This window comes from Haemaphysalis longicornis, unplaced genomic scaffold, assembly GCF_048455015.1.
Source record: "Haemaphysalis longicornis isolate Haplotype H1 unplaced genomic scaffold, Haemaphysalis longicornis Haplotype H1 scaffold_10, whole genome shotgun sequence".
Classification (NCBI taxonomy): Eukaryota; Metazoa; Arthropoda; class Arachnida; order Ixodida; family Ixodidae; genus Haemaphysalis; species Haemaphysalis longicornis.
Window position 1 is genome coordinate 106,377,076 of NW_027526204.1, and position 27,422 is coordinate 106,404,497.

A 27,422-nucleotide genomic window follows, 5' to 3' on the forward strand; every position below is an offset into this window, starting at 1 on the left:
GTCCTCGAAGCACTTCTCGATTCTTCTGCCCGCAAAAAAGGATAGCTATCCGGTTTTGTATACGGTTTTAAGAATTTTTCTTGTGTTACTCATGAATACACAACGCGCATGTAACACAAAGGAATTTTTGTCACTTTAAGGTCACCCTAAGAAGATTACACTTTTTCCTCAAAATAGATTCTTCCAAACAATTTAAATCGGCAATAAAAAAATTGAAACTGGGAAGTCGCATTTGGCAAAAAAATTTGACCCTCAAAGGATCAAGCATGATCCACTTTCAGCAAATCTATCTCAACCTTGTAAATGCATTTGTGACAGCGGCAAACTATCAAAGGGTGAAGCATCTATGCATCACATAACAGGAATGTAATATTATCGAGCTATCATTGCACTTTAGCGTATCGTACACTTGTTTCACTACGTTTCATTGTTTGTGTCATTCGGAAATTTCGGCCTCCACCTTGGCCAAACACAAACACACACAAAAACCTCAGATGTTGCAAAAATGCAAGTGCATCTTTTGTAGCACATTATCATGCCCTGAGCCATGGTTATCATGCAACTTGACACAATGCACCAATCTCTACGAATTTCACTGTAATGTCAAGAAATCTGAAAGCTGCTTATGTATTGATTGTAGGGTTTAACGCGCCGACGCAACACAGGTGATGAGGCGTGCCGTAGTGGACGGCTCCGAATAAATTTTTACCACCTGGGGATCTTTAACGTGCGCTGATATCTCGTACACAGGGGCGTTTTCGCTTTTTGCCTCCATCAGAAAAGCGGCCGCCGCCGCCGTGAATCAAACCCGCGTCCTCGTGCTCAGCAGCACGCCTTAGCCACTGAGCCACCGCGGCGTGTAAGCTGCTTATCTACGCAGGGAATAAGAACACCCAGCCCTAAGTGTTCATTCATAAAAAGAAAAAAAATTTATTTTGAGACTTTGTACAAGACCTTAGCAAGAAAAACAAATATTAAATCATCTCCTAAGTGCACACACTTCATGCGTCGCTCATTCCATCTCCCAGCCGTCGACACCCTCCCTCCAAAGAGAGCATAAAAAGGCAAAAAAAAAAAAAAAAAAAAAACGAAAATCAGCAGGGCAAGAAACAAAACACGCATGCACACCCCAAATGTCACCGTCGTCGTCCGCTGCACCGCAATCCAGCAACACAAGAACACTTGCACAATTTCAGAAAAGAAAGGAAAAAAATTCATACCAGGAGAGAGGAGGTTTGGGCCGGGGGGGAAGGATAGGATCGCAAATTACCACCCGAAATTCCTACGCCACTGTCCCAATCAACCACTAGCTCGACCAGCCGCGCGCTTACACTTAAAAACCAAGGAAAAAGAACAGGAAGGTGGTGTTGGGGGGGAAGGGAGCCATTATTTACACGGCCGACACCTTGCGAAGCTTCCGGGAGCTCCTTCCAAGACACCGGCGATCCAAGGCAAAGGGAGAGGACGGGGGGAAGGGGCCCAAAAGCAAGAAAGTGAGCAAGACAATTGTTTTGGAAAAGAAAAACGACGACACACGCCGCTGCCAAGTCTTCCCAGTTCACAGTCTGGTGGCGGCAGCAGCAGGCTTCCAAGGGAGAGAGAAAGACCGAGAGACCGAGAACGGTGGGCGACGAAACAAACATCACGGTGGGAAAAGCACAGGCTGCGCTCGTGGGCCACGTTGGTGTCTGCAGCGGCGGTGTGTGCCCTCTTCCCTTCTCCGTCTGTGTGCAACTTAGCGATACGGCAGTCCTCTCGTCTTCCCCCTATCCCCGCCCTCTTCTGTTAAGAAAAAAACGCTGCCTAGAGCGTTGCGCCATCGGCGGCAGCAGCAGCAGCAGCAGCAGTGCAGTGTCCTCTTGCTATGCGGCTCAGGCATTCATGGCGTATAGCCTCGTCCATTCTCTCGCTGCAAACAAAAAACAGGGGGGGAAAAAGCCAAAGTTTAAAATTAGTTTCTCACTGGAAGGAATTGGCGAGAACATTGACTAAACGATACGTCTAGTTATAAAACACATGAACAAACACACAGCACGATGGGGCGATTTGGTAATCCATGATCAACTACAGTGTTTGTACCCCTACAGTGAAAGTATCAGTTTTGTACGCTCTCCTTTCATATTACAAACACACACAATCCCCTCCATTCCCTTCTCATATTAGAGGAGGAGCAAGTTTTCCAGGTCTTTTTTTTTTATTTACGGGCCTTTCGTCAACCACTCACCAGCACCTTACGAAATACAGAGCAGTTAACGGTTATGAGCAATCATCCCAGTGCCAGCCTCTTGTTTCGCATTTTTTACCAAATAAAATACAGATTTTGCAGTAAAAGCCACAAGAACTACCCCTCAACCAAAGAAAGCCCTCAACAAAAAGTTAATTCCTCCACCCCAACCTCTCCCACTCCCTTTAAAAATTCTTTTCCAAGCACCAATGCAACAATTACGCATATCTGCATACTTTGTACGTGTTCATTTTTTTTTTCTTGCATAAAAGTACTCTTAAGTTGACTTCTCTGCACCACATCAAAGCTATGCAGGAAACACACACAAACAAGAGTAATTACTCCTTAGGTGATGGGACTCCGACAGGCGTCCTGATAATGTTCCATGTGCCAAGCAGCAAGTTCTTCTGAACAACAATGAGCAGTGCTGCTGCAAACGTTACTGAGTGGCAACATGAATCAAGGTGCAGGTCAATCGCCTCCGCACATTACATTATTTGGTGTTTTACGTTTCAATGCTGACAAGGCTTAACACGTTACATCCTTATCTTTCCTAGAATTACGAAGGACATGAGCTGGCAAGCTATCAGTAACGGCGTCTCGATAGAAACGCAAGTGACCTCTCAAGTGGCTGAACGTGTCTTTCGCCATTCGATTGTTTCCAAGTTGATAAATTCCCCACACAACAGCTACCACGCGTACACGTCGTTCGGCAGTGCGCTTCTTCTTCCACATTTGGAACTCCCATTCGTGCGCGAGCCCTTAGCTGTGTCACTACGACCGCTCCGTGTGACCAAACGCCGATTTCTGGGGACGCTGTCGATTACGTGCTCCCATTAACACGCCCAATTGGGCGAGGGAGCAGCGTCAACGGTGTGTGTGGCACCATCTTCCAGTGAGCTGAACATTTAGTAATGGTCATGCGCCCGCCCTACACACCTAACGTGCATGGTGAAACCAGGCTTCCATCGTGTGAAAACGGTTACTTGAAAATCACGAAAGAGGAACGGTGCTAGATAAGAAGACAATACACGCATCGTTCATGAAGAAGCATGGGTTCATTCTTTGGCTGCGATTTAGGTCTTTGAAGGCTTGACGATTGATTGGACGAACTTTCAGTGGATGTTGGGCACACCTCTAGCGAAGGTTTTGTTGCACTTTTGATGTCAGAAAGGTTTCAGAAGGCCCGTTCCATCGCCTTGCTCCAGCAGTGGAGAAATTGTTTTGTGCTGTAGCAGGGGAAGCCACAAAGGAGCAAGGAGTCCCACAAACAAAGTTTGAAACCACGCACGGCTGGCTACAAGAGAACTAGTAGTAGCTTTGATACTGCAAATCTTTCTGCTGAAAGATTCTGAGCAACTTCAAAGGAAACCGTGCTGCCTCTCAATGACGTTTCGTCATGGAACGGGGACAGAAAGAAAGAACACAAACGAGCGCTTCCTTGCGCGCTTTCAATTTTTCTGCGATGCGCCAACCAGCTCAACTTGCGGTATCGCTTCAGCCCTGAAATAAGTTTCGAACGCGGCAGATAAACTTGCGCAACCGTGTGGTCTCGCACTCAAGGGCACCTCGGCTGGAAATTGGTTCAACGGTGACAGCAAGCTCACGATTACACTACACAGTTTCCTTCCCCCTAATACCTTGAGCGCAGTTCAAATTGTTTTGTCGGCAGGAGAGAGCTTGGCTGCGATTGGTTCATTCAAAAAGCCAGCTGACCAACCCGATCTGCCCATCTGCGTACAATGGGGTGCGAGATTGAATTCCCAAGCGTGACAGCCAGTGGCACTCTTGGCCGTACCTTTTGAACATCCAAACCAACGAGCCTCCATGCAGAGTGCACGTAAATCTGCCGTCTAGGGCGTGCCTGTAGAATGGTAGATCACCAGGACAGAAGTAACTGGCCGTAACCAAAGTCAGGCGAATGTTAAGGTAGCAATGCTAAAATAAAGTTTGTAAGTATTTGTAAATACAGCTTTTCTTTGCTTTCGTATCCTGCCGTCGTCTTCATCTCTTCTCATACTTATTAGCCGAGCTCCTATTATGGTCAGCTCTTATCATGCCCTCCTGGAAAAGTGAAGCGTTGTATATTTGCATCCTCAGCTTTCTATCGATGCCAACACTTTTTGTTATTTTGTTATTTAGCACTGCCTGCAACATGCTTAAGTCAGTCTTGTTAAACTATGTTCGCCCCTTTTGCGAGATGTCTTGTCATTTATACATCCAGTCTCAATACAAATCATACCCCTTGTTCGAACGCCCCTTGTGGCGAAGAGTTTTGCAAGCTGCTGGGGACAGCACCTCTTCAGCTTGTTGCAGCTGCCTGGCCCTAACATGGTAACAAGCAGAGCCCGTAGCTTAACTATTCCAGTGCAACTAACTTGCCCCAATTCGGTAATTGCATACCGCCACGAGTTTTAAGCGACTGCATAGTACAGAAAGATTTTTAAAAACTATATGTTGCCCGAGTTTCTGCAAGCACTATCTCCGGCAGGAAGCGCGCCGGGGCTGATTTGAACCTTATCACCCGTGAAAGGTTAGGTTAATTACTGCCGGCGGTTATCTGAACGATCCGAACTCGTGCTTTTCCGTTCACTGCAAGCCACCGTTGATATATACAGTTGCCGACCGTTTATTCGGATGCCGAAAATTCGGGCATGCTCGTTTATTCGGACACCTTCCCGGCACAGCCACTTGTCCCATTGAAGTGCATGTGTATCCACGACTGATCCACGACTGATAGTTCGGACGCTGCACAGCACGCCATTCGATTTTTCGGACTCCATTGGTGCTCTTGGAATTTTTACAGCCAAATACCACCAGTGTGTTGCAGCCCATGTACCAAGGCGTCATCAAGAACTTGAAGCTTCACTACTGATCACGCCTTCTGAGTCGTGTGCCGTTGTGTGCGGACCGTGACAAAAGCTACGTTGTGGTTGGGCTGTCGGCTATCAGCATCCTGTCTCATGCTTGGAGGGCAGTGACACAGGACAAGATCCACAACTGCTTTCAGCATGCGAGCTTAGTGGTTGGCTGTGAAGACGAGGATAGTGCACAGTCCAGAACCCCACAGCCGAGATGCCGCCTGCCGCAACTACCGACATTTTCGATGACCTCCGTGCTAGCGGTGTGGATGCTGGAGCGGCTACGTTTAGGATTTCACCAACATTGATAGTGTCATCCTGCCGTGTGCAGAGTTGGGTAACGACAAAATCGTGCCCCAGGTCCTCGAACCGGCGCAGGTGGATAGCGACCCCAATGATGATGTGCCACCAACGCCAGAGGCATCAAATACTGATCTAGCGCGAGCCCTTGCTACTGTCTGCCTACAGTGACGAGCAAACGTTGGCGGAAATACGGGCACACTTAGTCGCGGGTAGGCGTGCATGTGTACAGACGTGCATAGGTACGTTTTTCCAGCCGTTGGGACAATTAACGTTTTTCTTTTTTGTTTGGACTCCCGATTATTCGGACTTATCGGTGGTTCCCGTCAAGTTCGAAAAAACGGTCGGCGACTGTAATCCATAACTCGTGCGCGTAGCTCTGCCTTTGTTATGTTTCCGCCCAGCCACGAAAACTCTCGAGATGAATTGGGGAAGCGAGTGTGTATTTCATGAAAGGCTGGTGCGTCGCGCAAGAGAAGAGAATGTGAGATGGACGTGATCGCCAGACGAGCTGAGATGAAGGCTGCCGCTTGAGCGACGCGTAGCCGGGCAGACGCTCTTGCGCGGTATTTGACACGGCGCTTTTCGCTGCTTTGGCGGCTGGTGTGATGTGGTCTGGGTGTCCGGTGTAGCTGGGCACACTGGCCGCTGGAGCGGTGAAAAGCATTTCTCATTCCATCGGTAACAAATAATAAAAGTGAAACCCAGCAAACGTTCCCAGTGGTAGGTCATGGCTTGGTGACGTCAAAGCTGCCATTGCCTAACGACAACTGTTTACGCTCCAGACCGCACCGGTGCCTCGCTCCTACTTTGTGATGCGATGTCTACGTCACGAAAAAAATGAAAGGGAAACGGGAGAGAGAAATACCAGCTTTCTTTGCGGATTCCTCAGGAAATAAAGCACCGTTTCTCAATGAACAAGAGCTGTGAGAGCCATGAAACGTATGATCTTTCCGTTTTACACAAAATTTCATTCAGTCTTTAGTGTTGCTTTAAGAATGTATTTGCACAAGACAATACAGAAAAACCTCATTACAAGAGACGCTCAAGGGAACCAAAAAATGTGTCTCTTGTAACCAAGGTCTCTTGTATGCAATGCTCCTAACATGGCTACCACAGGAAAACCAACCAAACCGCTTTCATCCAAATGTCTCTTATAACCAAGTGTCTCTTGTAAAAGTGTCTCTTGTTAACGAGGTTTTACTGTAAAAATGTTTTTGTAACCTTGTTTGGCAACATTATTCAATTTCACATCGTTATTTGGTCGACGAAAGACAACTGTTTCAAAAACCTGTGTCTGGAATCATCCCGTTTAATAATCTCTTCCCGTCATGCTACGGAGTACAGTAGAATCTAGATTACCGTAAAAACCCGCGTATAATACGAGGTTTTTTCCCAAATTTTACTATCTAAAATTTGGGCCTCGTATTATATGTGGATCCCAAAGCTTTCAGCCTAAAATTTGCACTTTCGGTTTCAGCGGAGGGTGCGCCATCTTGCGGTGGCGTTAGCTGGCTGCTGCTTCTCTCAGCCGGCGCCATTTTGATTGTTTTGACCACGCGAAGGATCTTGGCACGTTCACCGCAAGTCTATCGCGATGTTGGGTGCACCAAAACAGTATTCGGCTGCAATTAAAAGAAAAGTTATTTTATGCGCCGAGACCATCAGGAATTGCGCCGCAGGACGGCAGTTCGGCGTCACCGAAGGCAGCATTCGTGGGTGGAGAAAGGAACTGGTGCATGACTGGATAAAGTCTGTGCGGTGTCGGCGGCCTGGAGCACTGTTGGGGATTCCCGTCAGTGCTCATGTTGGACGCCTAACGCTGCCACCTGGCCGATTCCGTGAAGAAGTTGTAGCGCGAACGCCGCACCGAACTCATTGTCATTCCAGGAGGAATGACATCCCAGCTGCAACCGCCAGACGTTTGCATCAACAAGACTTTCAAAGACTGCATTAAGTCCTGCTACCAAGAGTGGATGAGGTGAGGAGACCCGTAAGTGACAGCTACCGAATGGCTGACGCGGGTTTCTCCAGCGGTGCTTTGTGGCTGGATCGCGGATGCGTGGGCCAGCATCCCAGAGGAGCTCGTCAGTCGCTCTTTTAAGAAATGCGGCATCTCGAACGCCCTTGATGGCACTGAGGACCACTTTCTGGGGGAAGACATTTCCGACAAGGCGACTTCAGGAGACAGCGGCAGCGAACCTGACTATGACTGAACGGACGTCGGGAGATAGTACCACCGAAAGCTGACAATGACTGAAGGGAAACTGCAGTGCAAATAAATGTTTTCTGTGCTCTTTACTTCGCATTATATGCGGATGAAAACTTTTTTTTCTGATTTTGATGTCCCCGAATTACACCTCGTATTATACGCGGGTCCGTATTATACGCGGGTTTTTACGGTATACCATTCTAAGTGGTACGAATTTCGGGATGATACGAATTTCTCAAAAGTACCAGCAAAATTGCATTGTTTGCAATGGGGCAAAATTTCGGCTGTTACGAACAGACCTGCGCGGCCCGGCGGATAATACGAACGAGCCGGCGAGGCACCTGACTGCCGAGAGAGCAAGCGACGACGAGAGCAAGAGGCTCTCGCTCCCCTCTTCGTCATTCTTTCTCCAGAAACAGCCGGGCTGTTGTTTTCTGCTCACGAAAACGTGCCGCGCACGCCACAGGTGCGCTGAAGCCGCCGCGGAACCACCCGCATGCGCTCAAGGCGGCCAGCGGCAGCAACATGGCGGCGGCTTTGGCCTCGATGGGGTGTGGGGCGCTTGAGTGACCGCTTCTAACCTCTCTTTAAAAAGCAGCCCAAGGCACACACAAAGTTGGTTGTGCCGTAAAAGAGCTGATAATGTGGGCGAAAACGGTACTATAACACATCATCCGCACCGCTACTGAAAGTGCCCAGGAAATATCTACCGGGAAGGTAAGCCTAAACATCTCCAGCGGAGCCAACTGGCTGTTGAGCGCTTCAAAACTGCCGCAAGGCGCAAGTGGTCACGCACCTCCCACTGCTACGTCAGGGTTCGTACGGGCTTCAAAAGCAAAAATTCAAGGGTTTTCAAGGACTTTCAAGGACCAGAAAACACATTTTCAAGGTCCCCACCTTATGTTTTATCAGGGAATATTTATAACTTTTTCAACAAAATGCAAAATTTTGATATTGCCTGATACCTAAGAATATTAACGCACATTTAAATAGGCGCTATGGGTTCATGAATGCTCCCCCAGCTTTATTTTTTTATAGTTTATATTTGGAGGTTTTTCTTTTTTCTTGGTGTTTTGCTGAGGATGCTTGATTTCAAAACTTAGTTGATGTTGCCTGTATCTCCTGCTTTGTCAGCAAGAGTATCAGCTGAAATTAACTCAGCAAGTGTTGCTGCAAGGCAGGATGAACTATGTACACGTCACCATTTTCACGTAAAAGCAAACGCAGATGGAGCGTATGAGGCACAGCAAACAAGCAATGAAATGCCGTCCACAGACTAGATGGAACATGCAAGATAGAGAACAGAATCCGGCTTTCACGAGATTGTATCGTGACATGAATTCTATTGAGGAGTGCTGCTCCCAATGTTGCCTCATAATAATGAGAATCCACAACTCGTAATTTCACGCAATACACTGAAACTTGATTGTTACAATGTTTCTTTACATTTGTAACACCTAAAATTCACGACGAACACTTTAAATTCTTGTGCAAAGATGCGGCCATTGGTTACCTCCAGAAAAATCAAGGGTTTTCAAGGACCCCTTAAAAATTCCAGGACTTTCCAGGCCTTGAAATTTACACTTCTAAATTCAAGGGTTTTCAAGGTTTTCAAGGACCTGTGCGAACCTTGTACGTGCACTAGTCATGATTCTAGTGCCCATGGCAGCTTCTGCAGCGGGCGCCGAATCATCGACGCAGGCATGAAAAAATTGCACGCACAACGCCAACGCACACGAATCACGTGCAAAAATGCACTATGCAGTTCAACCCTTGACTGCTGCGGCGTGTAGTGAGCTTGGGCACCGCGAGTGAGGAGACGAGTGTGAAGTTTTAAGTGGTCCAGAAAGGACTGCTCGGTGACATGGAGGTTAAAAAAGGCAGGAAAACATCATGAATTTCTTCACGCAAAAAAAGGGAGGAAAAAAAAAAAACTTTTTTTAGTGCTCAATTTTTTGGCCTGTGTTGGTTGATGCGAATTTCGGATGATATGAATATTTTTCGCGGTCCCGCAAGATACGTATCATCGAGATTCTACTGTAATTGCCTGTTGGGATGTATGACCATTCATTAACATTTCGGAACTGGTAATATTTAACAGAAATGACCTTTCTTTGTTCTTCTGCATGATATCCATTGAATGGGGTGGAATTTAGCTGATATTATTCTACCCCCCCCTCCATTTACGCTCTCTCCGCAGTTGAAGTTTGCCCCTCTCAAGACAAAATCCTGCCGACGCCCATGCTTGGCACTGTCCTGAAGAAGCCGGAAATTTGGATTCACAATCAAACCAAGTAAACCCACTTCACGGTGCAGTAACCACAAGCTGCGTAACGGTGCTGGCACTGCCTTAGTCCTTGCTTCGGATGATGAAAACGACTGCAATTTAGCAAGAACTAGAACTCATCTGAACCTGCAGGGGCCAGTCAGAAAACGAGGTGTGCAATTTCTTTCTCCCTCTTTTGACTCCAAAACCTACCACCTCACTAGGAGAGCCACTCAAGAGATGGAGCAGCGTCACAGCAGCTCAGAAAGTCGCCCGTTGCCTTCGCCTCTGATTTGTCCCGATTTCTCTTACATTATTTCACTGCAGCTGTTTGTCAATCCCCTCATCACCAGAAAATAGCACTCCTCAATCGAAACGATACGATCTCCTCCACGATCGATCAATCAAAAAGGGCCAGAAGTTACTGTCGTCAGCGGGCATGTTGTGTTTGGGACCCCCCTACCTGGCCTTCAAACGGTCGTTTCCGCTATTCTAAAACCGACGTGCTGACGCAAGCACGGCCGACGCGAGGAGCACGGCTGCACGGCAGTTAGACGTAGGCTGACCACTGACCAGCTGTGATCAGCCTTAGTGGCTGTAGTAAGCACAGCATGGCTGTCGACTGCTAAAGAAAAACAAAAAATAAATAAAGTGTGACGTACAGCTGACCAGAGCCAATCGCTGCGCGCATCTCGAGCCAGCAAAGGCCTTGTCCTGTTTCTCTAGGTGATCTTGCACCTGGTTCGTGACATCACAGGCATGATGAGAGGGTGAAAGCTCCAGGCCTTATTGCTGGCCCTTTTTAATGAACGATAACCCAGCTAATACTCAACGCTTTTAAACCATTTTTGCGGCAGGACGTTCCTAGGATAATACCCCAGCGATTGCACACGTAAAATCACAACCTTTGGAACACTGTTTAGGGTCCCTTTAACACGTGCCAAAATCCTGACACACACGTGTTTTTGCTGCAGCCAATATCGAACCCACGTCCTTGGGCTCAGCAGCAGAATGCCTTTGCCACTGAGCCACCGCGGCGAATGAGCACGCGATTTCTAGTCGCCATAAAAAATTTCCATCCCTTCCTAAAGGAAGTTGATAGAAGCACGAAAGACAAAAGTGCATCCAATCGTCAAAGACCTAAATACCAAAAGAAGAACGAACCCATATGATGATTTTTCGCGCACTAAGTAAACGCATCAACGAACGAACGAAATGTACACCGATACGTGGTTTATGAGACAAACGAATACTACCGTACTCCTCCTTCATGAGGGATGCGTGTACTGTCTTATCCAGAACCGTTTCTTTTTGGCGATTCTCAAGTGACCATTTTCACACAATGGAAGCCCGGTTTCACGCACATGCCCTGTGTCCAAAGGTTTTACTGGAGCTTTTCAGTCGACCAACCGGTCTATGGGGAAATGCATTAGTTTTCTGACAGGACGCCTGAGAAGGCTTTCCGCTCTAAGGGTTGAAAAGTGCCAGGGTAAGAAGCAGTGAGCGAGCGAGACCTGTCCGGATGGCTTCTGCCTCGTTGACTTTCCACTGCTCTGCCACGTCGTTCGCCAGGGGGTCGTCGGGGTTGGGGGCACTGAGCAGGGCTTGGATGGACAGCAGCACTGTGCGGATCTGCAGCGCCGGGCTCCACTTGTCTGCAACGAACAACGGGCCAGGGACATCAACAGAAGTGCTAAGCACGTCCCCAGAGTCCCTAAGCACAGTACGGTGCACTTTTGATAGGCCAGACTGAAGCAGCGCAAGTGCAGCACCACTATGGGGACGCTAAGGGGCCACTGGGTGAGCGACTAATCCAAGCACGGCTGCAATAGCAAGAATACAGCAGGCATTCAACGGAACGGGCCTGGTTGACATGAATTCTCAGATACTTTAAGCAAATTATTCTGTTATCCTGTAATAAGAGCAAACGGGTCTCGTGACCCTTTTGACTTTGTTTTGAGGCGAGCTTATGGTGCAGCAATACGAGACTGCGATAATTGCTTGGCTGCAACTTGAATGGTGCGTTGAGAAGTGACAGGTCAGTAAAACAGATAGTAAAGAATTTTTTTTTTGCTCTACATAGTGGTACCACCTTAAAGGGACACTGATGTACATTTATAAAACCTCTGTTATTATTTGCATTGCATAGACTGGTGTAAGTAAACACACCTTTCATCGTTTATCCGGTCGATAAAGCACTACTGAATTTATAAACCCCCGAAAGAAGACGAAACAACACACTACAATTGCGACGGCCTCGACAACTAACAGCAGTGATGCATATTCATCTTGCGATGTGATTGGACAATGTCCAAGATCGGAGTTCAACCAAGTTTTGGTTTTGGTTCCCTGCAACAAAAAGCCTCACATCTGACGTGATTGTTGGTCGGGCATTCTTGATATCACAGGAATCGTCACACCACGCTTGTGCCATGTTTTAAGTGGTAGAATGCGCCAGATAAGCCTGCCGACAGACTTGGAATCGTTCAGACTTGGCTGAAAACCCTCCGCGTCATTGGAGATGCTCAACTGCGTGGCACTAGATTCAGTGCTTTAGACCACTCAGCCATGAACCCGGGGTGGGGTTGAGGGGAGGGAATATGAAGTATATATTGTACAGGCTGTTTTCTCTTTAGTTTAACCATTCCCAGCAGCTTAGATGAGTGTTTCTTGAATAACGCTTGTGCAGTAAGCGTCCCCCAAGTCCCCACGAATATGTATCTCTAGACTGCATCCCGTAGGAAAAAAAAGATCGCAAATGTCTGGTCGAGTTGCTGACTGCTGTGCTAGTTAAGCATGTGCAAAAAGTGCTTCCCATACCTTGGTTTTACAATGTACAATGAACGTGTCGGTTGACTTTAATTCCTTATTACTTATATTAACATCGCTGACTTCTTTTGCCTTTCATTGGCACTAGATTTTCTGCTAGCGAAGCAGTTACACAGGCATATGCAGCTTACAGCTCTAGTGAAGCACAGTCAGCGCGCCGTCGCCTGTGCGCTTGTGTGGAGCTACTTCGACCTCAAGCTTGATACAGCCTACAAACAAACCAAAGCCACATTCTTCCACTTCCATAGGCACAAACCTTATCATGGCTTGGTTTTAACTGTGCTAGCGAATTGCGACAACCAGCAGGCGGCTGGCTAACTGACTCTGTTGAAGGGTCGGTGAGCCGTGCCAAGCCTGCTAGACTAGCCGTCACACAAAACATCATACGAAATCAGCTAGAAGGACGCAGAGAGTAGGACAGGACTTTCGAATTGATTTTTCTACAAAATAAAGTTGCGTCAATACATCCACAGTTGTTAAAACATGGCCCAGGGGCACCAGACTTCAATTTGCACAAGTAATCCCCCAATGTTTATAAATCACTTCTGTGTCCCTTTAGCCTACCGAAGAATATGGTTCCACGACTCTAGCCAAGACGCTGGCATTGTGCTAACAAAAGTCAGTGTGAAAGCGAAACAGCATAAAGAATGGCACAGTGGAAGCGAAAACATCGGCACAGCGCTGAGCCCATTTAATGCCAAGATGTGTACCAACATGTGTACCAACTGGCCCGTTTTTCTTGCTGTTTCACACTCGCATGTGATAACTGGTCCCCCTAGAACCCATGTTGCAAGCTTGCTGGCCAGCATGTGTGCCTTTCTTATTTTACCTGACCCTGATGTTGCTGCACATAGTACAGCTAAAAACTTTACTATTCCTTCCTAAAAAAAAAAAAAAAAAGCTGAAAGAAGCGTTAAAGCTTTCACACATCAAAACTGCGTCAACAGTACATCAAAACCTTACTAAAAGTGTGCCCAACCTTCAGTGAAAGTGCATCCAATCTATCGTCAAACCTTCAAACACCCAAATCGCAAACGGAGAATGAACCCATGCGACGATTTAATCTACGAACAATCTAAAGGTACACCGACACGTGGTTTATGAGCTGTACTTGTCTTCGTGATCGATGCGTGTATTGTCTCATCTAGAAGCGTACGCAACCGTTTTGACAGAATGGAAGCCCGGTTTCATGCACGCGCCTCGAGCCTGGAGATCTTATCGAAGCTTTTCGATCTACCAATCGGTCTATGGGAAAATACATTAGCTGTTTGACAGGATGCCATTGGCCCAACTAAGAAAGCTTTCGCTTTAAAACAGCCCCGGAGTACTGCATCATAGAAAGCTACCGCAATCTGCCACAACATGCCATCTCTACCAGAAAGAAGCAACCACACTGAAACTATCTGCCGCAAGAGTTCAATAGCACCTCACAACTACGCCTCCTGGCAATTAGAAAAATGGTCCTTGATAAATATTTAAAACGTGCAACTAAAGAGAAAGTGGTACATAGGAAGGCAAGAAGAATGGTCAAAGAAATGAATGCCCTTGTGGGAAGAGGGCGACAACCTCTTCCAAGTTTTCTGAAGTCTTCAGTACAGCACAAAGACGTAGTGCCTGGTTCAAACGTTTGTGAGCGAACAATCCGAAACCTTTTCATATGCTCACAAATGTGTTATTGACGTATACTTTGACACAACAAAATGAAATTCTAGAAGGCTATTATATTCTTTCCCTGAACTGAATTTCTTCCCACATGTTGACGATGCAGGTTGCGATGGGAATAACAAGGGGCTTTTGTCCTCTTAGAAAGGTCTGAATATTGTCATCGCAGACTGTATGACAGTAGACCCACTATAAACACGCCCCGAAATCCACAAAAATGTCACGCAGCTAGTGTGTGTGTTTAGTTGATGACCCTGCACATTAAAAAGCATTGCAAGCAGAGAATACATCCAACCAGTGCTGCAGAAGAAGCCGTTTTTGAAATCATTACTGAAAAATAATGAAAATGGACGATCATCGTTGATCCAGTGTTTGGAGAAAAGAGCCACTTTTTACGCTCGTTGGTTGAACGCGGTGCAGAAATTATGCAAAATGTAGGGACGAGGGGCGTAATAACAATGCAAATGACTTCCGAATCAACACTTCCCAGAGAAACGAACAAAATGTACCTTGGCAGAAGACAGGACTTGGCAAGACAGCTAAAAGAAACTGCACCATCCCTTTATAAAAAAATTAAGAGAAGCGTAAAAGCTTTCTGACATCAAAACTGCGTCAACAGGGCATCAAAACCTTTGGTAAAAGTCCACCCAACCTCCACTAAAAGAGCACCCAATCGATCGTCAAACCTTTAAAGATCCAACTCGCAAACAGAGAGTGAACCCATGTGATCATTTGTTGCTCACTAATGCTGTATCCGGGTGGTCGCTCTGATACTCCAACTCGGAGTACGCCGATGTGCCGGTTCCGCCAATCCGAGCATGAGTCACCACTCCCCAACCGAACGCGTACCCCATCTTGGAGCAGCACGCGACCGTGGTGCCGCGGCGCGGCCAACACGGCAACCTGCAAACAGCCAGGCCGCCCAAGGTGTTTCAACAAATGGCGGCCTCCTGATCGGACGCGTTAGCTCCAAGCCAAAGTTGCGAACGTATTCCTGCACTTTGAATACAGGAAGCGGTGCGGCGAACAGTTCGGCGAACTTTGTCGCGTAAACGTGTGAGTTGTCGTCGTCTGAGCTGCTGTCCTCCCCGGCGTCGATTTCGAGCTGCAGAAGCGGCGGAGACGGTTCCCCTACACTCAATAGGCGTCTCCGTTTCGACATGATGCAGAGATGCCTTCAGTAGTAGCATGAGAAGCAAAAACGTCGAAATACTCCCACAACAACCCGCTGGCTAGGCCTCAGCGAACGCCACCGACTGGGCAGGAGAGTATGGGCGAGTGGGAAGAGTCGCGGCAGCTGGGGTCCCATGACCCGATCGCCTCCACAGCGCTCTAGAACGACCTCCCGAATACAGCATAAGTAAATGCATTTATGAACGATCTAAATGTATACCGATATGTGGTTTATGAGATAAAGACACACTATTCTGTGCTCCTTCCTCATAACTGATGCGTGTATTGTCTAATGCAGAGCCGTTTCTTTTTCGTGATTTTCATGCCACTTCGACGCACAGGAAGAAGCCCAGTTTCCCGTACACGCCGTGCCCAGAGATCTTATCAGAGCTTTTCAGCTGACCAACCAGTCTATGAGGAAATGCACTAGTTTTTTCGACAGGACGCCATCAGTCCCAGTAAGAAAGCTTTCGCTTTAAAACAGCATACTCAAGGACGAGAGATGGCAGAGACCGGCAAAAGCGACAGCACTAAAAAGCAGCTTCCCAGGGCCAACCTATTCGAGCTAGTCTCATAAGCCATGAGCACGAGGAGAAACCCTTTAGTAAACAGCCTAGTCATCTCTCCAGTAACTGGATGAGATGTTAGGCCAAAATCTTCATTCTAAGAAGCAATAATTATGAACGCGGAGAAAAGGAACATTACACCAATGGAGACAGAATGTACATTGGCACTGTCGAGTGAGACAGGGGCAGCAACTTCTGTGCCACTACCAATGTGAAAACAGCCGTTCAAGCGCTGGGGATGCAAGCGGAGGTCAGAATAGAGAGGCAACAAGGAAAACTGCGATAATGAGATATAACTTAACGTTTACGTACAAGCTAGTGGGTATTCCATGATAAGACTTTCAAGCACCGCAACATTTAGACGTAAAGGACAGAGACATGCACTTCTCTCTATGCTGCGCATGTCTCCGTCCTTTACGCCCTTCGTCTAAATATCTTGGCGCTTGTAAGTCTTATCGTAGCAAAGAGAGCGACAGTGGGCATGGTGAAATGTAAGAAGAGCAGGGCCATCATTGTAGAGTGCGTGGCCACATTTGGACAGGTCAAGGTGTTACTAGGTATAGAAAACATCTATCATTCGTGAAGAAGGGCCCGATATACCGATGTGTCCCGAAGGCAACGTTTGAGCCTGTCCCGTGACCTCCGTGGCGGTCACGGGACAGGCTTAACTGCACGCAGTGAGTGGCAAGCAAGCCGCAGCTTGTAACGAGTTTAGAAACATGTTTCGTCCTTTTCCTGAACCTGCAGGAAACTTTGCCCGCCCACCTCGTGATAATGCGGTCTGACCTGGTATCAACACTGACCCACATCAGCTACAATGGAAAGGGAGGGGGAAGGGGACGGACCCATAATGAAGAGCTTCACACGTTTCAGAAAAAAAAAAAAAAAATGCAACAGTGAGTACTGTCGCTTTGATGCGTAAGCTTTCATTCCCATTGACAGACCAGCATCTCGTTAACTCACTATATAAAACGCTATAAGCATCAATCTATGTTAGTGTTGAAGAGTTCCACCCTTACGCTAAAGAACTCCTAAAACCTTGTGGAGTGTGTAGCATGCGCAGTTAGGGTTTAGTTGAGTTGTGCAATGATCCAACACCAATTAACCTCTGCAAATTTCTTCCCATTGGATAAAAGAGGAAACAAATTTATTTTTATTTGTCTCATATCACAGCCTCCCCATCCTTCTTGCATTTCCTGAAGAGGAACAAAGCTATAGGCTGTGGTGGAGGGCAGAACTTTGGAGTGGACAGAACTTAGCAAGGTGCCAAATCCCAAATTACACCATCTAAGAAGGCCACCCATTTGTTTTATTCGAACACTGCTTATCGGGCCAAATTCTGTTGAGCTTCACATGCACTGTCCATTACAGAAGACAAAAAAAAAAAAAAAACCTAACGACCCAGCCCAACAACCCCTCACCTTTGAGAATGTCCAGGCATATGCGACCCAGCTTGTCAATGTTGGGGTGGTAGATCTTTGTCATGAATCGCACTTTGGGGGCCAGCATGGGGTACTCCTCGGGCAGGAACAGCTCCAATTTGAACACGCCCCCTTCAAACGGCGACTGCGGCGGGTGAGAAAAACACAAAAGATGAGGGCTCCCGAACAGCAAGTGACAAACAGCCGAGCCCCACCCACAAGAGATGTTTGACACAGACTTTCGAAGATACGCCACACATCTGAAACTGACCGTAGCCGATGTCAGCAAAAAAACTCCATCACGTAGGCGAGGAAAGCTCGAGTGACAGAAATACCATTTTGAAATGTACTTCTATCACGAAAAATAAAAAAGCAGCTGAAAATTGCTGTACTCCCTAATGGAAAATTTGTGCGTAGCGTGAACTGCAGTCTTCTCAGACACAGTGCACAGCCACTGCGTCTCGGGAAGTGAATCGAGTGATCAGCGAATGCACGGCGGCACGCGCTACTATGCCATTATCCCTGCTGCCACAAAGCATGCTGTTGCAAATCATGTTTGAACCTCCTGCACAACTGTCACGTGGTTCGGATGAGCCACGCAACGAGGACGACCCCGAATGACCAACGTACGTGCTGGGCTTCTGTGGCACGGCCTCAGCATACTGCCCCCCTCCTCAAACTTTAATCCTCCGTTTTCCTTTTGTCGTTGGTGTCCCCATTGTTCACTCAGTTACGAGGCCGGTGACACCTTCAAACCACAAAAGCGGTTGCTTAAGTGCTGCAAACTAAAAGACCCGCGCAATTCGTCTGAAAGAGCTCAAAACATTGCCTACCCATTAGAGATTTCAATCTGAAATCTGGTACAGTAATTCGAGCTCGATTATAACTCCCTCGGGCGTTACTTCTAAGAAGGCACACACAGCCACATCCAAAGCCCGAGGTTATTGCTGCCTGCTGATCCGAACGGAATAATGATCCACCAGCCTGTGTGCTTCGAAACTGCCCCATCGCCACCTGCCCTCCATTCACCCTCAAAAATTTCACCGCTCGCCCAAAGAAGGCTTAAGTGCTACAGCGGCCCACATTTACAACAGTACCAAACCACTTCCTACTAGATTATTAAATAAATTAGTCAGTGGACTTCAAGTGCCCTAGTGCACGGCACCGTAACCAATGTAGCATTCGCATTAGCGTCAAATCTTCCGCTGCAACGCAGCTTTCCGTCACTTTTGATGGGAAACATGACGGAACGGACAGATGCAAGGCATTTTTGAAGGTCAGAACTACTGCACAGACAGGCTAGGCTCTTCGCAGGCGGAACAGCCCGTCCTGCAGCACACACAAAGCAACGAAGCGTCGATGCAGTTGCCCGCTCCAGCGGTTTTAGAATTCAGCATTGCCGGACGTAGGCACGACAATACAAAGTGGCGGTTGGCGAAAAGCACTGCCGCTCCCTACGGCGAGAACACTCCACAGTTTATATCAAGTACACACAGGTTGGTGTAGCAATCTTGTAGAATTTGTTGCGGCTGCAATAAGACGCTAAGCAGCAATGCCTCGTTTTTTTGTCAGAATCAGCAACATGCAATGCCACACTTACAGATTCACATCACACTTTCATGGCACACCTTCAGAACCATTGATTGATTGATTGATTGTAGGGTTTAACGTGCCGACGCAACGCAGGCGATGAGGCGCGCCGTAGTGGAGGGCTCCGGATTAATATTGACCACCTGGGGATCTTTAACGTGCGCCGAAATCTCGAACACACGGGCGTTTTTGCTTTTCGCCTCCATCAGAAAAGCGGCCGCCGCGGCCGGGAATCGAACCTGCGACCTCATGCTCAGTAGCGCAACGCCTTAGCCACTGAGCCACCGCGGTGGGTACCTTCAGAACCATTCGTAAAGAAGACAAGTTAAAGGGACACTGAAGACAAAATACAAATAGCTCTCGAATGATACATTAGTTTACCGAGAACACGAATATACCAGTTTTACACGCAGCTTTTTACAGCGAAGCACTATATGTCTAACCAACCCCATGTTTTCATTCCTCTGAAGCCTATTTACTCAGCGCCCCTCCGGGGCTCTTCCTCGCCATTGCCAAACCCTCTTTCCCAACTTTTACTCCCCTCGCCACCACCGATGCCTCTTTCACAAGTTCCGCAATCGACTGACAATGGCGGTAGCGCCGTTATCAGGTGATTGCACAGAATCAACAGAAGCGCGCATGGGCGTATAAACGACCAAAAGCTGCCCCTGCCGAGCACGCAGCCGCCACCATTGCCACATGCTCAAATTCCACATTGCAGAGTAGCCCGAGTCCTTCCCAGTTGAAGAGCAACTTGGCCGGTTGGAATGCTGGTGTGAGCCCATAATTTTTCTGCAGCTTGAAAGACTTGTATATCACCTTTAACTATGCGCCCATCAACGGTTACTGGTTTATGTGTGCACAGGCCGGGGGCGGAAGGGACGCAATGTGCGCACACATCTGATGCCGCTACTGATGATACGCCTGTTGTGCGGGTAGGAGATTTTAAAAGTGGAAGTCTCATGGCTCAAAGTGCCCTGTCTGCTGTCGTCCGCAAACATGCGATTTGGGTCTGGGTTAGTGTATAGACTACGAGGGCAGAGGGGGAAACGGAGAGAGACATGTTTGCCCGCTAGATTAACGCTCGAGAACTTCCAGGTTTTAACTATGGGCCCGACGCATGTCGTTCGACTGGAGGAAGAAGAGCGGGAACCGTAGAAGCGCCAGCCCGAACAGAAGCGCGAAGGGCGCGAAAACAACGAATAGATGCTGCCGCCACTGTTGCTGCCTCAGGTTCCAGCTCGTCGAGTAACTGCGAATTCCTCCCGGATGAAGAGCAACTTGCTTGCTTGTTATGCCGGCATGATCGCATATTACTTGCTGAGTTTGAAAAAGCTTTCAGAGCAACATTTTCGACCATGTCCTTCACTTCTAAGCCCGAGCACATAACCAGCTGCCGGTTTATGGGTGCAAGTGTTGGGCGGCGTGGGGGCGGGCACGCACAGGTATAGGTGTCATGCCCTTTCTGATGACATGTCTGTTGTGCTGGCAGGAAATTTAAAGCAGACGTCAAAACAGCCCAATCTGACCTGTCCGGTGTCCTCAATGGTCAAGCGCATTGGGTTGATGTGTTACACAAGCGACGCAGGAGGGAAACACACAGCGCCATGTTTTCCGCCAGAAAAAAGCTTGGGTAATTCCAGGTTTCATTCAGTTAATTGGCTAGAAAGTATGTTCAATCACAAATTGCAAACTTTTTTTTTTTTCGTGCATACCTTGGACTGCATTCAGCTTCACAGATTATGCTTCTTCACAGAGTGGAAAAGCAGTAAATTTTAAAAAAACAGGGTAGAAAATAGCGAAAACATGAAGGCAGGTGCTGCCACCATAGCGCGCAAGCGATTCGTTCTACGCCAACAATCGTGGGTCCTCAAAAGGTCAATGTTTTTTTCCACAAAACGGCAATACTGACCACACGCTAGAGCTGTAAAGGACGCGAGAGTTCGGGAAAGCACGACTCATTTGACCGAAACTGACCAAACCACTCGGCACGCGATAGCATTGTATTCAACTGCTCCTATACCGCTATACGTCACCACTGCCATGCTTGCTTCAGTTTATTGTGACGCAAACAGCGCCAGCAGCAGTTGCTGCTTGGGTCATAGAGTCGCTGTGAGCAAAATGAAGAGAAATGGATGGTTTGATTACAGATTCCTCAGCAATTAGGGCACCTTTTGACGCCAAATCAATGCTAAAACGGTTATGGGGACGTCAGACTTTCGTTTGAAACCAACTTGCTGATTGCCTTTGGTGTCCCTTTAACATTTGCGCAGGTGGGTGAAAGCATTAACAGTTGAGAAGCTGTATCAATACTTCGCTATCTGCACCCGAAAAACAAAACCTCTGGGAGTGCTGCGCCTGCCAGGAAGCCTCTCCGGCGTCAATCCTTACGACGAGGGCAAATAGAATGTGGAAGTTACGTGAACCAATGACCCCGGAGGTTTCTGATCGTTTTTGTAATCCCTAACACTACCCAAGGATTCCCACGGTGTTTGTATTTGCAATTCCCAACTGACCACAAAATTTCGCGTGGTGTGGACATTTGCAAACTGCCAGAACGCCTACATTTGCGCTCAAGACATGTGAACCGTAGTGCGCACACAAATACAACACACTCGCTTTCAATCAAACCGTGGAGCCGGCAGACGAGACGAGATTTTCTATGGCCACGGGGGAAGCGAAACAAGTGCTAAGTCGAACGAAACCTTTCCGCAAAGTCACCCGACGATAAACAGCACACGTTTCACAAACGATTGTCCGGGCTCTGTTTACGCTTCCGATAGGTTTCCCTCTAAACCAGCATCAATCAAACCCGTTCGGCTGCACGCTAAACGCTTGAAGGTCAAGGCATCGGAGAGATCGGCGTCGCACTTACCCCTTCGGGACCGGCTACGACGACGTGAAAGTACCTCGCGTTGCTTTCGTCTGGAATTGCACTAATTCCCGGTACAGGTTCGGCCATCAGACGCTGCGTTTCCTGAAACAAGGCAGGCGAACGCGGCGGGGGTCAGACCGAAAGCGATCCGCGATCAGGTGTCCACAGCAGGCACAATTTCGGCTACAATCGCGAGACAAATTCACGGCCAGTCGTCTGCGGGGCGGCGTAATCGCACGTGTTTCCCGCTTCCCTGCCGTCTGCAGAACTTGCTAGAAGGCGATTTAATTGTACTCCGCCCATGGGTGGTCGGAGGTGCTTTTTCAGCGGGACGTTGCCTGCGAGTTACAGGGACGACACAAGGCTTGATATCGTTTGAAACGACGCTCGCTCTCGAAGTTTACGCCGGTTGCTACTCTTCGGCGGGTTTCTAGCAACTTGAGTTCCCAAAAGCCGGCTATCCGTCGTCAGGCCTAATGTCAACGTCATTCGGGCAAGGCTCCATGGCCGGGAGCCCAAGCCGCCTCGGAATGACGCTAGCGCAGCCCGCGATGTCCTTGCTTCCAAGCGCTTGCGCACGTATTTACCTTGATGATTCTCCTCGGTAATGCAGCCATTGTGCAGAATTACTACGGCGATTTTATCCAAGGAGCGAACAAAGAAAGCGCAGCGCCTAGCACTCTCATACGGCGAACATCACCGCTTCGCGCCGAACGCTCAGCCGCATCACCGCATGCGCTACTTCCTTTTCCTCTGACAGAAATCCCTGTCTGCACGCTCTCGTAATAAATTTTGGGAGTGTTAGCTGTAGTTTTAATCAATTTTTTCTACAATATATACGTTTATAATTTCAATAAAATTTTTATCGGAAGTGGGTGTTCCGGAGGTTTCGGAAGGTCTAGATCAGAATGTACCGAAAAACAGAGGGAGGAGGATTCTTTTCTTCGTTGATGATACAGTTTCTAGGGGCTTCTGCACCCGCTTCAAAGCTGGGAAAGGCAAACTTGGCAATTTTTTGCTCTACCACAAAGTGGCGCCATAATGGAAGGCCCCGTAAGGTCCCTGAATTTTAGCGACATTCCCGCTTGGACGCCGCCTCCATAAACTTGAACAAATGAATAAAATTGAACAAAATACAACGAGCCCAGCCCTTGTTTTTATGTATTTTAGTTGAACCAACGTTTGCTACAACCATGCCAACCATGCCCTCAACTAGAGCCACTACGCTCCAACATGGCTCCAACGCTTCAACTCATTTTCTCCATTCTTCCTTCTTTCCACTTCTTTCTTAGCATAACTCAAGCACTCGCCGCCAGATGACACCACCTCACCACAAGCGCGCGTTTTTCGTACTTTTTTCGAACTCGCGTGTTGACGAGTAACCTCGCGATCGGCCTCCACCAGCTGTTTTTAAAACTTCCCTTACAACTGCCAAGTTGACAAACAAAGCGCAAACAAACCTTTCCCTCTAACCGCTCCTCCACATATCTGCTACGGAGAACTCCCACAAAGCACGCACTCCTCCCGTATCAGATACGCCGCTACTCAAGACCCGGGACGGTTTGGGTGGACAGAAAGGCTCTAGTCAAGAGAGAAATGCGCGCAATTAGCAGCTGCCGCTTAAAAGCGCTCTTCCAGGAATTATCGGATGCCGGAAACGCGGATACGCCCAAGACGCCCCGGTCCTCTTAAAACCTCCTTCCTTCCACTCATGTGGAAGGAAGGCACTTTTGGAAGCCACGAAGGGACCTTTCGAACGTGTAAGCATTAGCGGCGATAGCACCAAGGGTGGGTGGTTCGGCGTATTCCGTGTATAGAACTCAGCATTACCATGCCTATCTTGGGCCGCCGAAATATGCAGTAAACTTATAGCTATAAAACTTGTCTATTAATTTAGTTAGGTGCAGTGGGCCTGGCCACTGCGGTTTGATTCGCATCGTCTAGAACAGCCCCGGCGTTGCTATTGAATCGAAATCACCATCGCTATGTTGCAACTGATATAGCTAGACTGATCAATGAATGCTTGAATTGAAGCATTCTATTCATCGAATGATCGAATTCATCGAAGCCCCAAACGTAATCTTTGCTTGACGTAAATTTTTGTGTTTACTTTGTTGGAGCGGCAGAGCGTGTATGGGAGAGACAACGCGGGCTTGTGTTGTGTTTCTCAACAAACAAAAAGAAAAAAAAAGGAACAGCGACAACTAAGAGAGGAGCTGTTTTACTCCAGACGCCGTTTTCCTGTCGAACAATGCGAGCAACTTCACAATTTAGGCCAACTTGGTTTACACTGTAATCATATTCATGCAGCTATCTCTCTCTCTCTCTCTCTCTCTCTCTCTCTCTCTCTCTCTCTCTCTCTCTCTCTCTCTCTCTCTCTCTCTCTCTCTCTCTCAATACATACTTACGCCCATAAGTGCACACATACGTGCATATATACATACGTATATACACACGTATATGCATTCATACGTACATGCATACATTTTTAATACGTACTATCGTGATAGATTGAAATACGAACAACGGAGCGCGTGGCTTTCAGTACATGCCGCGCATTCTGGCGACGGGCCGCGCATGCGCAGTGCGAACAAGTTAAGAGAGTTCGTGACCAACCTTTATATGGCAAGACCATCGCATTTCCAACGTCCGTTAGGCGCTCAGCACGAAATAAAAATTAAAGGAATATACCTGCGTGCGCCGTTCTCCCTCATCGCAGCAACATAGATAACGCTTGCGTGAGCGGGCGCCGTACGCGGTGGGAAGACAAAGCAAAACGCTCACACGCCGAACGGCGGTGTCTCCATAATAACACAAACTCTCGTAACTTGTTCGTACTGCACATACGCGGCCCGTCGCTAGGACATACATACGTACATACACCCATACATACATACATACATACATACATACATACATACATACATACATACATACATACATACATACATACACACACACACACACACATACATACATACATACATACATACATACATGCATACATACGTACATACATACATACATACATACATACATACATACATACATACATACATACATACATACATACATACATACATACATACATACATACATACTGGTCACAGTTTGCACTGGACCGAGGTAATTGGAGAATAATGGGAGAGGCCTTTGCCCTGCAGTGGGCGTAGATAGGCTGATGATGATGACATACATACTGTGAGCCCAAGCATAATCTACAGTCCTGGGACAATCTACTGTGCAGTGCTGGGACAATCGCCGTGCTCCGATAGGACGCACTATCGTCATCGCTTCATCTTCATCATTTTGGCTTCTCGGATCATCATCACCGCTTCCTGACGGGGTCTTCCTGGGTCCTCGCCTCCCGGAATAAACCGTTCTCCTTCACGAGTCCTTGACTCTCTCAATACATACCTACATACATACATGCTATTTCTTTTTTTCTTTCCTAAAGAAATTTAGCGCTAACCACACGCTTTGACGCACAAACTTTGTGTTCCAGACTTTGCAGCCCAGCCATGCCCAGGAGGCAGGCAGTGCGCGCATACGCGGCCGACATTCTACAACCGGGATGTATGAAGCAAGTTGACGTCTCAGTGCTGGAAAAGTGTCCCTGAGAAAGGGGTGGTCTGTCGCTGCGTGCACCCATGTGTCTCGGGTTTCAACTGGACCTTCACACTAGTTCACCCCACGCGTTCACCAGCGATTGCTTAGCATCTACATTTCTTTCTTTCTTTTTTGGCAGTCTCCAGCAAAAAAAGCTTGCAGTTTTGAGCTGATTCGCCTACTGACGCTGTCTTAGTTGTAATTGGCGAAGAAAAATAATTTATCTGTTAATTGCGGGAAAATATTGAGATGGCGCTGGAGAGAAGAACGGGGATACTTCTTTTGCATAACTTGCCCCGCGTGTATGTGATACGCCATACCGGGGGAGTACAAGAGCGGTACACTTATCACATTGTCGCCCTTCCATTTTTTGCTTCATGATTGGCTAGCCAATCATGTAACTAATCAATGGTCAGCAGCAGAAGCTGCTAACCATTTACATATACTGAACGACGTCGTCGATACGGAGGAGACGAACCTGGAATTTAAATGAGGAGATTTAAAAAGTTCTCCCGGTGCGGTTAGCTAAGTGGCATTCGCTGCTACACTCTGATTCAGTGCTATACGTTGCGATGGGTCTTATGAAACAACGTTTTGTTCGTGAGTATTGCGTACTGACGAGTGGAACTTGCCAACACTTGCCAAGAGGCAAGAACTGACGCCGAAACAGGTCGATACCTTCCTGCCCCCTCAACCTATCAAAAATCCAGAACTATTAATCTTTCGTATGCCTTCGTATTCACAATGTCTCTTATGGAATGTCTTAAAAAGTCAATTTTAATGCTTCCCTTGTATCGGTTGCTCATAATAGCCTGCAACGCGTGAAGCACGCGCAAATTTTTGGAGCTGGATCGTTTGCCCCGAGAAGTTCGAAGCTCCTCATAACCGTTTCCTAACCTCGAGGCGGGGGCCGTGAACTCTCGACGGAGCTTGGCCTCGCGTGCCTTGCAGCGATTGAAGCCCGAAAGAGCAGCCATGATTCAACAAGTCTGCCCTTGCGATCATCGGCAGGCCCCGCGGACAGAGGCTTGCCAGAGCCCAAATTCGAAAATGAGAGAGACTGCTCCTTTCCCCCTTGCCCCAAAGGCGCTCGGGGCGCGCCGCGCTGCCATTGGCCGGCCGAGGGGCGCCGGCTCGCTCTGATTGGCCCGGCGGCCAGGAGCGTTCGGGCGCAGGCATCTTTTCGGAAACGAGCAACTCTCACAGTTGTTGTGACCGGAGCGTTGCCCGTTGCTTGTCCGTTCCACCACCCGTTGGGTCTTCTTCGTGCTTGCTAGCAGGCCAGGCTGAGCCGGAGGAAAAGTACGTCACTCTACCGCAGGTAAGATGCACTATTTTACCCATTCCCCCGTTTGATGGTAACGCCACGAACGCTGAAGAGTGCGCGGTTGTGGATTCACCCGGTCGGAAAGATGCGGCGCGGTGGCTTGTGTCGTCTGCTCCCGAGCGACGCCTTCTTTTCCGGCGCGTAGCAGACGATCCCGGCGACGAAATGTGCCACAAGCGTCGGAGTAACTATCTTATCGCTAAATACAAGGAAGCCGACATGTGTTCGTGCAAAATCTACTGACCTTTGCACCCCACAAGGCGAGCAGCGGTTTACCGAGAATTTCGATTTCGGGGGAACAGGGGGGGGGGGGGGGGGGGGTGGGTGCTCATGGTTGTGGAGTCTTTGAGGGGTGTTGAAGTCCTCTTGGAGGGGAATGTATATATCCCCGAAGGCCAGCATCAGCTCAGATCGACCCAGGCTTCCCTGCTCGCCCCCATCCCAGTTCTCTGAAGTTGATATTGTAAAGACCGCTTTAGCTTTCTTTTCTTCAACTTTGCGCCGAAA

The 27,422-nt window shown here is 48.0% G+C and overlaps 2 protein-coding genes across 2 annotated transcripts in view; one reads left to right on the top strand and one right to left on the bottom strand.

The window, feature by feature from the left end:
• Positions 1–906: 906 nt before the first annotated feature.
• On the bottom strand, positions 907–22,725 carry LOC144159054 (ubiquitin-conjugating enzyme E2 N). The gene is made up of 5 exons (XM_077690309.1): positions 22,567–22,725; positions 21,980–22,081; positions 17,515–17,659; positions 11,378–11,518; positions 907–1,909 (listed from the first exon to the last, which is right to left on the bottom strand). The coding sequence occupies exons 1-5, from the start codon at positions 22,594–22,596 to the stop codon at positions 1,872–1,874; spliced, it is 456 nt and encodes a 151-aa protein (XP_077546435.1). The 5' UTR covers positions 22,597–22,725; the 3' UTR covers positions 907–1,871.
• Positions 22,726–26,753: 4,028 nt separating this feature from the next.
• The window catches only part of LOC144159055 (caveolin-1-like), a 90,949-nt gene continuing 90,280 nt past the window's right edge, over positions 26,754–27,422 (top strand). Inside the window, exon 1 of the mRNA XM_077690310.1 lies at positions 26,754–26,909. The gene's annotated coding sequence lies outside the window, so the exon portion shown is untranslated. The remainder of the gene's footprint in view (positions 26,910–27,422) is intronic.